Source organism: Myotis myotis, unplaced genomic scaffold (genome assembly GCF_014108235.1).
Source record: "Myotis myotis isolate mMyoMyo1 unplaced genomic scaffold, mMyoMyo1.p scaffold_m19_p_16, whole genome shotgun sequence".
NCBI classification, from domain to species: Eukaryota; Metazoa; Chordata; class Mammalia; order Chiroptera; family Vespertilionidae; genus Myotis; species Myotis myotis.
The window spans coordinates 37,830,924-37,844,012 of record NW_023416320.1 but is presented as its reverse complement, the minus strand read 5'-3'; the positions used below and the strand labels follow the sequence as shown (position 1 = coordinate 37,844,012).

The 13,089-nt window shown below is 43.3% G+C and overlaps 1 protein-coding gene across 9 annotated transcripts in view; it reads left to right on the top strand.

Annotated features, from left to right (window-relative positions):
- The window catches only part of EYA1 (EYA transcriptional coactivator and phosphatase 1), a 211,890-nt gene that overhangs the window by 156,877 nt on the left and 41,924 nt on the right, over positions 1-13,089 (top strand). For all 9 annotated transcript variants that reach the window (XM_036338508.1, XM_036338516.1, XM_036338515.1 and 6 more), the window contains one exon: positions 3,598-3,687. In XM_036338508.1, the coding sequence (XP_036194401.1) occupies positions 3,598-3,687 (90 nt within the window). The remainder of the gene's footprint in view (positions 1-3,597; positions 3,688-13,089) is intronic.

Sequence of the window (13,089 nt, the reverse complement as noted above, 5' to 3'; positions counted from 1 at the left end):
TTTAAAAGCAACCATTTCATAACTGCAGCCCTGGAATTTATTCTTGCAAAAAGCACAAGAAAAGTAAGACTAAGCCAGAGATGTGGTGATTGGACCATCTCAGTTTTGGTCTTAAAAAAAAAATGTGTTTTTCTTCTTCTTCTAAATATGCCCAAATAAGCCATCAAGCCATGACTAACTTACTGACTGCTCAGCGTGAGCTTTTGTCGCATTTGGTTTGTGTCAGACATATCTGACACCTCAGGAAAGTATTAGAAGACTATGATAACAGGAAAATAAAAGCGAACCTCGATGTGAGAAGAACTCCGATGCCAGAACGTGTAAGCAAATCTGCGGACACGGCTATCTGCCCGCTCTTCTGCTCATTTGCTCTTAGGGAAAACACCAAGCGTGAGACGGCTCCGCGCCCTGCCAGCTCTGTCACCACAAGCAAATCACACCGCCGCCAGGTTTCCCATCTCTCCAGTCAGAAGTGGGTGTCCCCCCCCCCCAGCTTCCCAAACTGTAGATTGTGACACGTCAGTGGGCTATGAAATGGGGAATATCAGAGTACCCCCCATGCGGTGAGCAGAGGCTCCTTTTGCCAAACTTACATTATTTCAGCTGTGTGGTGTGTATGTGTGTGTGTGTGTGTGTGTGTGTGTGTGTGTGTGCGTGTGTGTGTGTGTGTGTGTGTGCGCGCGCGTGTGTGTGTGCGTGTGTGTGCGCGCGCGCGCGTGTGTGTGCGTGTGTGTGTGCGTGTGTGTGTGTGTGTGCGTGTGTGTGTGTGTGTGTGCGTGTGTGTGTGTGTGTGTGCGTGAGAGAGAGAGAGAGAGAGAGAGAGAGAGAGAGAGAGAGGAGAGAGAGAGAGAGATGGGGGGGGCGAGTGGGCGGTATTTCTAGAACATGGTGTAAAATATATTTTTTTTATTGTGGATCGTGGTTTGAAAAATATTTGATAAACACTGCTCCTTCCTATTCTAAAATTCTCTCATTCCACTTAAATCTGAAAGCTGTTCTCTTGGTGTAGTAGACGGTTCACAACACGGTGGAGTGGCAGGGATAGACACTGTGAAGGCATGAAAGCTCGTAACAAAAGAGAAAAACATTCAGAGGTAAATAAGGCCAACATCTGTGTCGTATTTGACCATGAGACTGAACAAGCCTTTAAAATTTATTAGTATTCCGACTGGCAAGCCATTACTCTAATTTATGAAGAAAAGTTAAATATGCCATATATTAGCAAACAATGCAGTAGTTCTTTTGATGGCGGCATAAATAAGCAACCATATCAAGGAGGAATAATGCTCCTGCAAAAGTAACAATACCATGGCACATAAATTCCGGAATTGGCAGTGAAACTCTTCTGGGCGCCACATAAAAAGATTCATGGGCCTGGTTATGCGACAACTCAGCGCACTTTTATTGGCCTGAACAAGAGGGAGTAAACACCTCCCTCAGGTGTTTTGCTTTAGAAACAGCTGTTTGAACCGCCCCCACGGGTAACTCTGCTCCGGGGCATGTTTGAGTATGTGCCTTTCCAGCATGCTTGCCCATACTGCGAATGGAAGCAAGTGAGCCATTCCCCATGAAAGCAGCGGGCAGCGCGAGTTTGCCTTTACTTATTTGTCAACTGTTCTTAATTCTTCTCAACCAATGCAATGTCAGAGGTGTTCGGTGGTGGTACACAGGGACAGTTGGAGAGGGCTAAGGAGTGTGAGTCCTCGCACAGGGGAGTTGAGGGAAGGGTTTGCGGTCCCTGCCGCACAGCTCTTGCACACTCAGTGGCCTTGGTGTGTCTTTCCTCTCTGCCCTCTTATAAACGCCGGGGTGTTTGTGAAACCCCGTGCCAACCTAAGCCCCGACCTTTGGCGATTCTGTGTTCTCTGCCTTCTTTCAGTCAGTCAGCAGGCAGAGGAGGCCTAGCGCAGGAGAGGAATTGAGACCAGAGGTGCCAAGCCCTCCTCTGGGATTTCTGTTTAGACTCTGAGTGGAGCTGGCAAGGAGTGGGCGGGGCTAGTGCTGTGGGTGGGCGGGGTTGGCAGGGTTGACTCCGCCTCCCTTGCCACAGTTGATTGGCCCCTGGCAGGCATTCAAGGAGTCTCTGACCCTTTCGCCCCATCACAGGCCCGCTCTCCCCAGGTGTACAAGCAGGTATGATTGTGCCAAATTAAGAGACGAGAATTTTTTTTTATTATAAGAAAAAAATTATTCCATTTATTCTCTGAGAACAGTGTGTTTGCATCTAGCCATCTGACTTATTAGATGAGCAAACTGAGGCTCTAGGAGAGGGCAAGTGAGCTCAGGGCCAGGGGCTCCTCCCTGTCACTTCCTGCGACTTCCCAAAGCCCATGAGTGGCACTTGGGGTAAATCCTCGGGATGATAGACTGTGGATACATGGACAGTAGAGTGTAAGCCAGGCACGTCTTGAGCTTTGGAAGGAAGACAATAGAGAAAACATACAAGGTTTATGTCGGACAGTATTAGAAAACAAGAATCTTATTTTCTCTGGGTTTTGTGTCCCTGACTGTAACATAAGACTCAAGGACTCGTGGTAGACAGAGTGCACCAGAAAGATGTGTGCCCTATGTGAAGGCATGCTTTCTCTAGTTCCAATTTCCCTGATCAATGATGGTGAGGTAGATTCCGACTTTCTCCGAAAAGTTTGCTGTAATAATAAAACAGTATATCAGAAATTATTGTTCTTTGGGAAAATGTGACAGTGCCGGACCTGTGAAAGTTGGTATTGTTATTAGAATGTCAATAAAATTTTCAAACACGCACATTACATCCTTGAATATTTTCTCGACAGAAATTATTTTTCCTTCTTCATGATTGTGCAGGATATTCATCATGACCCATCTTGCTTCCTCAGCATGTTACATTAGGAATACAGCAACACCATAAAATCTGAAAATATCTCCATATTCCCCTGAGTTTGCCTCAGTGCCAGTAAATGTCTTCAGGGTATGGGTTGTGTGAGGCATTGAGTAGAAGTCACTGGATCTCTCTGTGTATTGTACTGGATGTTTGATGACTGGATAGTGTCACATGAATGTTAAATATGTTCCCGGAGCTGGCATGGTGCCAGGTGGTCAGAGTGGCCATCACTTCCTACTTTTAAGTATACTCAAAATTGGCAGGCAGTCTGAATCAATAAAAAATTACTGCCCTTCAGAAGTGAATGTATATTGTACCTATTTTCTAATATTTGTGGTAATGCTTTTAGACATGTTTAATGGATTGTGGTGTAACGTAAGCAATGTCTTCTTGATTCACTGACTTTCTTGCTCCTGAAACCTAAGTGCGAAGCTGAATTTCCTCTACTTTATAGCATGTCTAAGTAACCCTAGATTTTATATATTTTTTAATATTTTAAGCAGCAAGTTATTTCTTCCTTATGCAAAGTACCAACAAAATTAGGGGAACTTTTTAAATAAAATAAATCATTGAAGTTTGCATATAGAAGAAATCATGCACACCAAAGGCAACTGGAGCCCAAGCCGCCCAACGATCACTTTGGGCCTTTCCCTACACTCACTCCCTCTTAATGTGACAATATAGTTCATGTCACCTGAAGAATACATTTTCTTGACCTGTAAAATTTCTTCTTTTAGGATCCGCCTACTTCAGTTTCCCTTGGACTGCGAATGGAAGAAATGATTTTCAACTTGGCAGACACACATCTATTTTTTAATGACTTAGAAGTAAGTTCAGTTATTTTATATAAGCTTCATGTTATATGCCTGAAAATGGATGATTGGTCTTACAATAAGGGGATATTATTTTTGAATATATAATTGGGATAATGAGGCAAAGTAATTGCCAAGTATATAGTAATGCATTTTGCCTTCATGGTATTTGTTATGCTTTACTTGGACTGTTGTGTTTCAAAATTAGATTGCCGTATAACCATTGATAAGGATGAAAATTTGAGGTCAAAGATCTTAAATATTAAGTTGTGTTGATTAGCAGAAACTACAGATTTCTCGGTTACGTCATCACCGTTGAGATGAATTGCCTTTAGAACCCAACAGAACTTGTGATACTTGCATATGCGGTTCATGTCAGGCTCTCACTGTCTTTCGTTGGGTGCTTTCCTTTTTCACTGGCCCTGTCGTTTGCATGACATTTCAGTCGGATCTCTGCTGTTGGGGCACCAGGATTTCTCATGTGAAACTGCTGATGATTTTATTTGTCCATCATCATCTGGGGGGAAACGTGTCAGATGGCTCATTGAAGGCGTTATGGGCAGTGACAAACGTGATGGTCTTGATGAGCAGCATTCTTAAGAATAAAGAATATTGTTTTTCATATCTCCATTCTCAGACAACGTGACTATAACTACATTGCACTCCCTTCTTAATAGAGACAGTTGTTTATTTAAATCCTGCTGTTAAGCGAGCTTGTGGTAGAGCTGCTAACAGCCATTAGTCATCAAGTTGTTGTTTTGCTAGATTTTATAAATGTGTGTTATTTCAGACAGGAGAAGAATCTGAAAGATTCAAGTAGAACTTTTACTGATCGAAGTTAATTGGCAGCAATTGGCCTTTAAATATTTCCTGATGTTTCCCTTTTCAAAATCAAGCAAAATGCACCTTATTTAATAGATGAGCCAAAATCATTTGAAAAATGCCGGTGTGTGACAGAACGAAAATGCGGTTTGTTCAACATCTGCCCTGTATTTTGATTTCTTTTCATCTGCAGTGAAACTGCTCACAGACGAATTGGCAACTTCCAGCACAAAGAGATTATTTAAATGCGCTTCATTTTCTTCCATTCCTTACTGAAATATTTCTTTTTATGCTTAGGGTAAAAGACAAAAGGTTCTTGCCTTTGAAAGTGTCCGCTTTCCTTAAGGAAATGGCATGTAAGGCATTAGTACTTTCTAAGGTGGAAATGTTTGCGTGAGTGACAAGTTTAGAATTGCCTTTAGAAAAGCTTGATAGTCATACTTATTTTCAAAAGCTGTTTCTGATTTATGGTTGTGATTCACTTCATCAAAGAACAGCACACAAAAATCTTATATTTTACTGGTATGTTCAAATTCCTTTCCAAAGTTTTCATTTGTTTCTAAATGATATAGACTAGACTGATATTTTGTGCTGGAAACAACCTTGTTCCTCTTATTGATGTTAATAGGTGTTAATAGCACCCATCAAGAAGAAATTAGCAGTAATTTGCTATTGTTTTTGAACTCTACCTTCTTTAAAAAATGCCATCACTTGTCTATACCGTGCCAAAACTATGTGGTGAAAAGTGAGAAGTTGGGCAAACTTGGTATAATATAAACTTACAAACTTAGTTTTGATTTAATATAGCTTGATTATTGTTTATTGACATTATTCATACTAAACTGCATATAAAGAGTGTCTAAAATAAATGTATATATTAAAAGTTCTGCGTTAGGGATGGAAAGAATATAGTTTTTCCATAAACCCAATTTAAAAAAAATAACTAGGGGGTCTACACAGTTATTCAAATATCAGATTCTTTTCTTGGCATGAGGACTGGTTTTTTTTTTATGAGAAGTAAAGGAGAAAAGAGAAGGAAGATATGATTCAACCAAATATGAAAACAATAATGGAAAAATTATTTAAGCTTCTAACTTTACAGAAGTTGATTTTAAGTCATTTTACTTGAGAAAACTATAAAGGTATCAGCGAGAGTATAAAATATACATTTAGCCTCTGTCTTTTTAAAAAAATATATATTTTATTGATTTCTTACAGAGAGGAAGGGAGAGAGATAGAGAGTTAGAAACATCTATTGAGAGAAAAACATCGATCAGCTGCCTCCTGCACACCCCATACTGGGGATGTGCCCGCAACCAAGGTACATGCCCTTGACCGGAATTGAACCTGGGACCCTTCAGTCTGCAGGCCAACGCTCTATCCACTGAGCCAAACCGGTTAGGGCCAGCCTCTGTCTTTAGAAATTGTTTTCTTGCTCTAAACTTGAGCAATATTCTATAAAAATAAATTGGTTCTTATACTTATTTCAATCTTTCATCGTATGGTTTTGCAAGTCAACACAACTGGAATTGGTCATTGCAAATATTAGTTTCTTGCGAAATAAAAAGTAAAATTATTTTCTGGCAAAAATAAGTGCATTGGCATAATCCTCCTAAGAAAACCAAAATTATCTCATCAGGCAGAAACGATGTGGTAATGCTTGATTTCACACTCCAGTTAGCAATGCTATGGTAGAGGAGAGGAATATTTAAATTACACATTTTTAGCTTTTTAAGATCGAGAGTACAAGTAACTTCAAGGAGGTTAACTATCTGTTAGCTTCAAGTGTGATGTCTGAATTTATTGTTGACATTTGGCCTCATTTTCTTTTACTATCTTAATGTATCTCAGTTATTCCCTCTGTGTAGTATGGTTTGTTCACAGCTTTGGCTTATGAGAGGTTCTGAACAACGAAATACACGATGTGAGGGCCTTTCAGTACCCGACCTTGTATTATCAAGGAAAGGCCATGCACTTAAAATGGTTATTAGGATAGTCTTTAGGAAATTTGGGATATGATTTTACAAACATCTTAATTGTACTTTATGAAATAAAGTCAGTTGTTTTCATTGTAAAAGTCATTGGTCATCTTGTCAGTGACAGTTATTCATAAAAGCAATCACACTTTAATTTTGTTGCCACTCCAGGGAAAAGATACGAAGGGGAAATTTTGGACTTGGGGTACTAATAAATATGTTTGACAAGGTAAGGAACATGAGTGACAGGGGGACATAATTATCAAAGGAAATAGTAGTTCCCCATCATAGAAGGGCGTAGACTTGGTGTACTTCTGGCTTTCCTGTTTCTAAGTCTGACTAGCATATCATCTTACCAAAAGGTCTCTGTGTGCAACACGATGATGCTTAGATGGAAATCATTTTTTATGAATGACAGTCTGGAACTGGAGGGTTTTTTCAGCTTCGTTAGTAACGTATGACTCTTTCTGACTGAATGGAGAAAGAGTTCTTTCTGTTGGATTTTTATGGGAAGGCAATCTGCAGAGTGAGGACAGGCCTTCTGTATACAATAACATTTCAGTTTAGCTTGCGTTGGTCAGTTCTCCTGCTAGGTTTTTCCACAATTAAAGGAAAATATTTCATCAAGATGGATATAAGTCTAAATAAAAATAAGGCGTAAGCTGATGTTGAGTTTTCTCTTTCCGCCTGATGGTAATTGACCCCATTTCATAGGCGTTGGGGTTGCCAGCCCTACCACTCCCTCAGGTTGGGAAGTAGCAGGTGCCCTCCTCTTGTCCTCAGTGAGACAGGGACCTGTGAGGCTGTCATGAGCACAGTCCCCAGTCCATGTGAAGCCGTGTGGGAACTCCCTCCTGCACTCTCCTCGCGCGTTGGTGTTGTGGGTTCTGGGTTGTGGGTTGTGCATTGGTTAGTTAGAGGATTCTTTGGTGTCCGGATTAGAAGGTGAAGACTCTCACCCTTTCTCGGGCCTTCGATATGTAGACTCCTGTCCCAGGCCCCGTTTTTGAGCACCTGCTCTTGTAGCCTTTTGTGTTTATCTTTTCTGTTAAGAAAAGGTCTGGGACAGAAGGTTCTGGTCTCTCTGAGCCTGGGTTTGATGAGTCAAAGGCCAAAAAAAGGCTCCGTGGACAGTCTCAAAGTCATGCCACACCTGAAAGGAGAGCGCCGTAAGGATTGCCTTTAACAAAGCAGAGCAATTAGTTTCCCCTTGGTTTAATTCAGTCTTCAAATTTGCAGTAATATCTGATTACTGTAAAATGTATGTTATCATCTCAATTGATTTCATAGGTCTTGTTTGTAAGTCAGTTTTCAGCTGGGAAAAGAATCTCTCTCTACTGTCAGCCATGCCCGTGCCCAGTAGTGTCCATTGCAGGGGAAGCGTTCGGGAGATAGTGACCAGATGCGCCTGCTTCCAAAAGTGTCAACGTTTAAAACTAATTCAGAAGCTGATGTTTTGACTTGAAAAACATATACTTCACCTAGAAAGCGCATTAGCCTCTAGAAATGAACAGGAAGAACCTCTGGTGCCCAGGCTCCGGCCTGTGTGGGCACTGGGGCTCGGATCCCGCTACCAGGGAAAGGGTTCCGTGCTTGCAAAGAAGACACTTGAGGAGGAGCCTGCTCTGTGCTCTCCTTCCCTCTGCACACAGCACCACTTACATGGAAGCGTGGGGCAGATCAGTGATTCCATACCAAACATACACACACACACACACACACACACACGTATATGCCCTCAGCATGCTCAGCTCTGTCCACAGGCTTTGTATACATATTTACTTTCTCCTGATCCATTTAGCAAACATAAAGAATCACACATTTGTTTTAATCCTCGTATCATCCTCCATAGCACCCAGAATCCTTCCTTATACCATGAAATGTGTGTTTGTTAGGTTGAGTTCTTGTCTGTTATCTGAGAATACAATAGCGACTGCTCTTTCCTTCCCCACTGAAGGCAAGAGTTGACTTTGTCTCCCTACGTTTTAGGGTAGGTTGCTTGGCCTTGTCCATGTTTTTAGTTAACATAAATACTATCAACATCCTCAGTTCAGGGGCAAAATGAGTTTTTTAAGCAACCCATGTGTTTTAAACTCAATGAGTGTGTATTGAATTTAACTATATTGTAACTGATAGCCAAAAAGAAACAACTCCCATATTTCATCCATTGTTATTACTACTGGATAATTTTAGGCATTCTTCTTATTTCTTCTTCATTTTTCACAAGATTCTGTCATCTTTATCTGAAGTAAAAAATAGAAATATGAAAATGTATTCAAAGACTTTCTTAATTCTGATGTTCATCAGAAAGTTAAGTCAAAGTATATAGCTTTTTAACGTAATAAAAGATATCTACCTAATGCTAACAGCCAACATTGTTCTTAACAATAAAATAACAGAGGCAGATTATCATAGAAATGGAAACAAAATAAGGAAGCCCTCTGCTGGCTCCATTACTCAGCTTTGTCCTAGGAGTTTGGGACAGTGCATTATGGAATAAACTACAATGAATAAAATTATTTAAAATATTATTTTTTGGAGATTTGACATATACAGGAAACTAAAAATATTTAGTTTCTAAGCTAAAAAGGAGCCTATTACAATAGCCTTAGAATATATAATAGGCTTCAGAAAAGTTAAAGATTATATAATTAAATTTAAAAATTAAGAGTCTTCTTTTGTTATAGCCATACATGTAAACTTTTAATTAAATTATAATTTTAAATAGCAGTAACTACAAAATAAAAACAAAATTAAAAAAGATGAGTAGCAACTCATATAAGTAGCAGACATGAGAAAGGATATGAACAAATCACAAGGGAAAAGCATTCAAATTGTCAGCATAAAGAAATGAAAAGTGTTGGATTTCACTTCTAGTAATTGAAATGTCAAAGAGTAAGTATAGTCCGCCTCTTGGACATCACATTGGAAAGATTTAAAATCAGTAATATGGTCTACAATGCAGTCAGATGAACACTGTGTACACCGCTGATAAGGATATGGATTGACACAAGATTTCAGAAAAGCAGTTTGATAATATGTATTCAGTACCTTAATGTCTGATCCTTTTACTAAGTAATTCCACTTTTAGCTTATGTTCTAGAAAAGAGAGTTGTAGACAATTTATACAAGAGTAATAAGCATTCACTGAACACTTGTCCTAAGTGCTCTACATACATCATTCCACTTAATCCCCTGATATTTCTATGATAAAAGCACCATTATTATCTCCATTTTATGGAGGAGCCAAGTGAAGCTTAGGGTGGTTAAAACAAGAACTTGCCTAAGGTCACATGGCTACCCAGTGGCAGATTCTAAGTTCAAAACTTTCTTGAAGTCCACTCAGGCCCACACTGTATCTTCCAAAAGGTGATTTTTAACATTAAAATATAGAAATAGTTTAAAGATCCACAAATAAATTAATAATGAAACATATTAAGTACATCTTTATTGAAAAAAGTTTAAGACAATTTATTAAATATACGGAAAATATTCACAGTTCAAGTTCAAAAATAGACTGAACACTTCAGCATAGCCTTAGTGTTGAAATTTATGGCAGATTCTCTGAAAATACATACTGTATGATTCCAACTATATGACGTTCTGGAAAAGGTAAAGCTATGGACACAGTAAAAAGGTCAGTGGTTGCCAGGGGTGATGGGGAGGGAGGGATGCATAGGATGAGTAGCACAGAGGACTTTTGGGGAAGGGAAACTACTCTATGATGCTGTGGTACCCAGAGAGTGTAGGGCGGCAAGAGTGAACCCTCGTGGAGACCACGGACTTTGGGTGACGATGATGTGTCAGTGAGGGTTCATTCACTATAGCAAATGTCCCCACTCTGGTGTGAGATGGTGATAATAGGGCAGGCGATGCATATGTGTGTGTGTGGGGGGGGAGGGGGGCAGAGGATGAAGGGTAGGAGACAATAAGGGCTTTGCTGCCCAAATCACCCTGTAGCCTTCCAACAGAAATCCCAGCAGAAAACACAACTAAGTCAGCCGGGTTCAGTCTCAGTGCAGAGGGTCCCAGGCATACCCGGGGCCTCTCGCTCTTTCCTCACTCTCGCCTCCGCCCCTCCCAGTTTCTCGAGGGGAGGCTCACTGCGGACAGTTCAGAGCTCCCGTATCTGGCTCCCATCTCTCCTCGATATTGTCCTTTGCTGGAAGATGAGGGTGTTGGCTTCAAGTCAGAAAGACACGTGTTTCTCAGGTTGTGCCGAGCTTTCTCTCCTTGTGCCATCCTGGCCTCGTGTTTTGAAGGAGGCCCCGTGGATCTTGCTGGTGCGTGTGTGGTGAGGAGCAGAGCCCCGCCCTGAGTGCAGCCAGGCGGCCGGCTCAGGCGGCAGGAAGGCATCAGGCTTCAGGGAAGCAATTCTCAGGTCAGGCAAAAACACCAGCTTTGCCCTAGCTGGTTTGGCTCAGAGGATAGAGCGGCGGCCCCAGTACTGAAGGGTCCTGTGGGTTCGATGCCAGTCAAGGCCACATACCTGGGTTGCAGGCTGGATCCCCAGGCCTGGTTAGGGTGCCTGCAACCAATCTATGTGTCTCTCTCACGTTGATGTTTCTCTCCCTCCCCCCCCCCCCCCCACCTCTCTAAAACTCAATGGAACAATATCCTCGGTGAGGATTGACAACAACAAAAAGCATGGGCTGTGAGTCCCTGCCGGCACTGTGCGCCCAGCCTTATCGTCTCCAGGTCGCACATGGGGGCCTTGAAGGGAAGTGGTTTCTGCCCAAAGCCACCGGTTTAGGTCACAGTCAAGCTCAGGTGGGAACAAGGGCTTCCTATCCCAGATGTCACCGCCCTGACACCGAACTTCTCTAGCTGCTCACACACCAGCTGGTCCTCCTGAGCCACGGAGAGGACGCAGTGGCACTTGGTGATGTCACACGCTGATGTAACACAGCAGAGCCCACCACCGGCATTTGCGCTGATGGGGTCTTTCAAAGCTTTGTTGCCCTCTGTGTCTAACCAACAGCAGCTACTCAAGCAGCCTAAGTTCACTTTTGAAGAAGTTGGGAGATAGGTAGGTAGGTAAACAGATAGGCCGGCAGGTGGACAGTGGGCAGACAGATGTGTGACTATAAATCCCTGCCCTTGAACAGACAGAAATGGCATCCCCGCAGCCCCCGCATTACAGGAGAGGAGCTCCCGTGCTGTCAGTGTGCGTGTGCGCTCCATTCGGGACTCTGTGCTGGGCGTGGAGGAGGCGAAATATATCCGCGGCCCTCCAGGAGCCCGGGCGCCCGATGGAGACAGAGAGGCAGGACAGTTGCGTCGCAGTGCGCCAGCCCCGTGATGGGGACCCACAGGACGGCAGTGGGTCTAAAGGCAGGTGGCTCACCCGATGGCTTCGCAGGGAAGTGGCACCGGAGCCCGTGACATTCCGGAACAGAGTTTGAGCAGCTGTCAGCGCAGAGGCCACGTGGAGCGGTGGTGAGATGGGGAAGGGAGAGGAGCCAGGCCAGGGACGGCTTTGCCCTTCGGCTGAAGAAGTCAGATTTCACACTGAAGGCAGGGTCACCCCTCCAGGATGGAGATGAGCTGCGTCATGACGTCAGAGGTGACGATAATCTGGGTGAGAGATCACGGGGTTGGTTTGTGGGGACAGAGTGCAGGGCCAGATGTGAAAGCCATTGAGAAAGTCCTCTGAAGGACTGGGAAATGCACTCCACGCAGGGGAGAGGGAAGCGAGAGTCTGAGTTCCTGGCTTGAGCAATAAGGTAACCATGAAAAAAACAAACAGGAAAACTGGCTGGCTTTGGAAGGAAGGTGCTAAATTGGGTTTTGAGATGTAGAATCTGAACTCCATGTTGGACCTATAGGTAGACTCCAGCGTGCTTTGTGCGTGCAGGCCTGAAGCTCAGGAAAGAGAATTGAACTTGAAGAATTGAACGTGAAATTAGTTAAGATTCCCGGGAAGAATGTATTGAATGAAAAAGAAAAGTGAGCTCAGAGCAGGAGTCCCTTTGTGAAATTTTCCTTTGGGAACACAAAAATATGTATTGAAATTTCCAGATTGGGAAAAGTCCGTGACTCACGTAGAGCGAAGGGGGTCATTCTGGCAAACGGATCGTGAGCCTGCGCGGGAACGGCCGTCCAGTTTTGCCGGTCTCTTGATTCTGGGGGTGAAGCAGCAGGAGGTGGTGTGGTCTCAGCAGAGAGTGAAGGCTTCAGGGATGGGCGAGCCGAGGTCAGTCCTCGCTCTGATGATGCGTGGCCTTCTCACCGCCACCGCTAACCAGCCTCAGGGACGCACGGGGACACTGAGGACACGGAGGAGGGACGGGGGTGGGAGCCCGGCCCAGCGCCGGCCCCTTGGTGAGCCTCACTGAGCAGGAGCGCCTTCCCCTCGCAGCCTCGAATGGAAATGCGCCTGCAGCGTCCCCAGAGCTGGCTGGGTGGCTGTCCGTTTATTTTAAAATCCTGTGAAACTGACCTTCGGGTGTCGCAGATGACAGACCTTTTGTTCAGTCTTGATTTTGACAGGTGCTGGCTCGTCTTGGATCTGGGAGAGTCGCTACTTTGTCCAGCCAGATTACCTTCCGAGGGAGTTTGCTTAGTCGAGAAAGGAATTCTTCTTTTAAAGTGCCCCGTGCAAGAGAAAGCCTGTAGC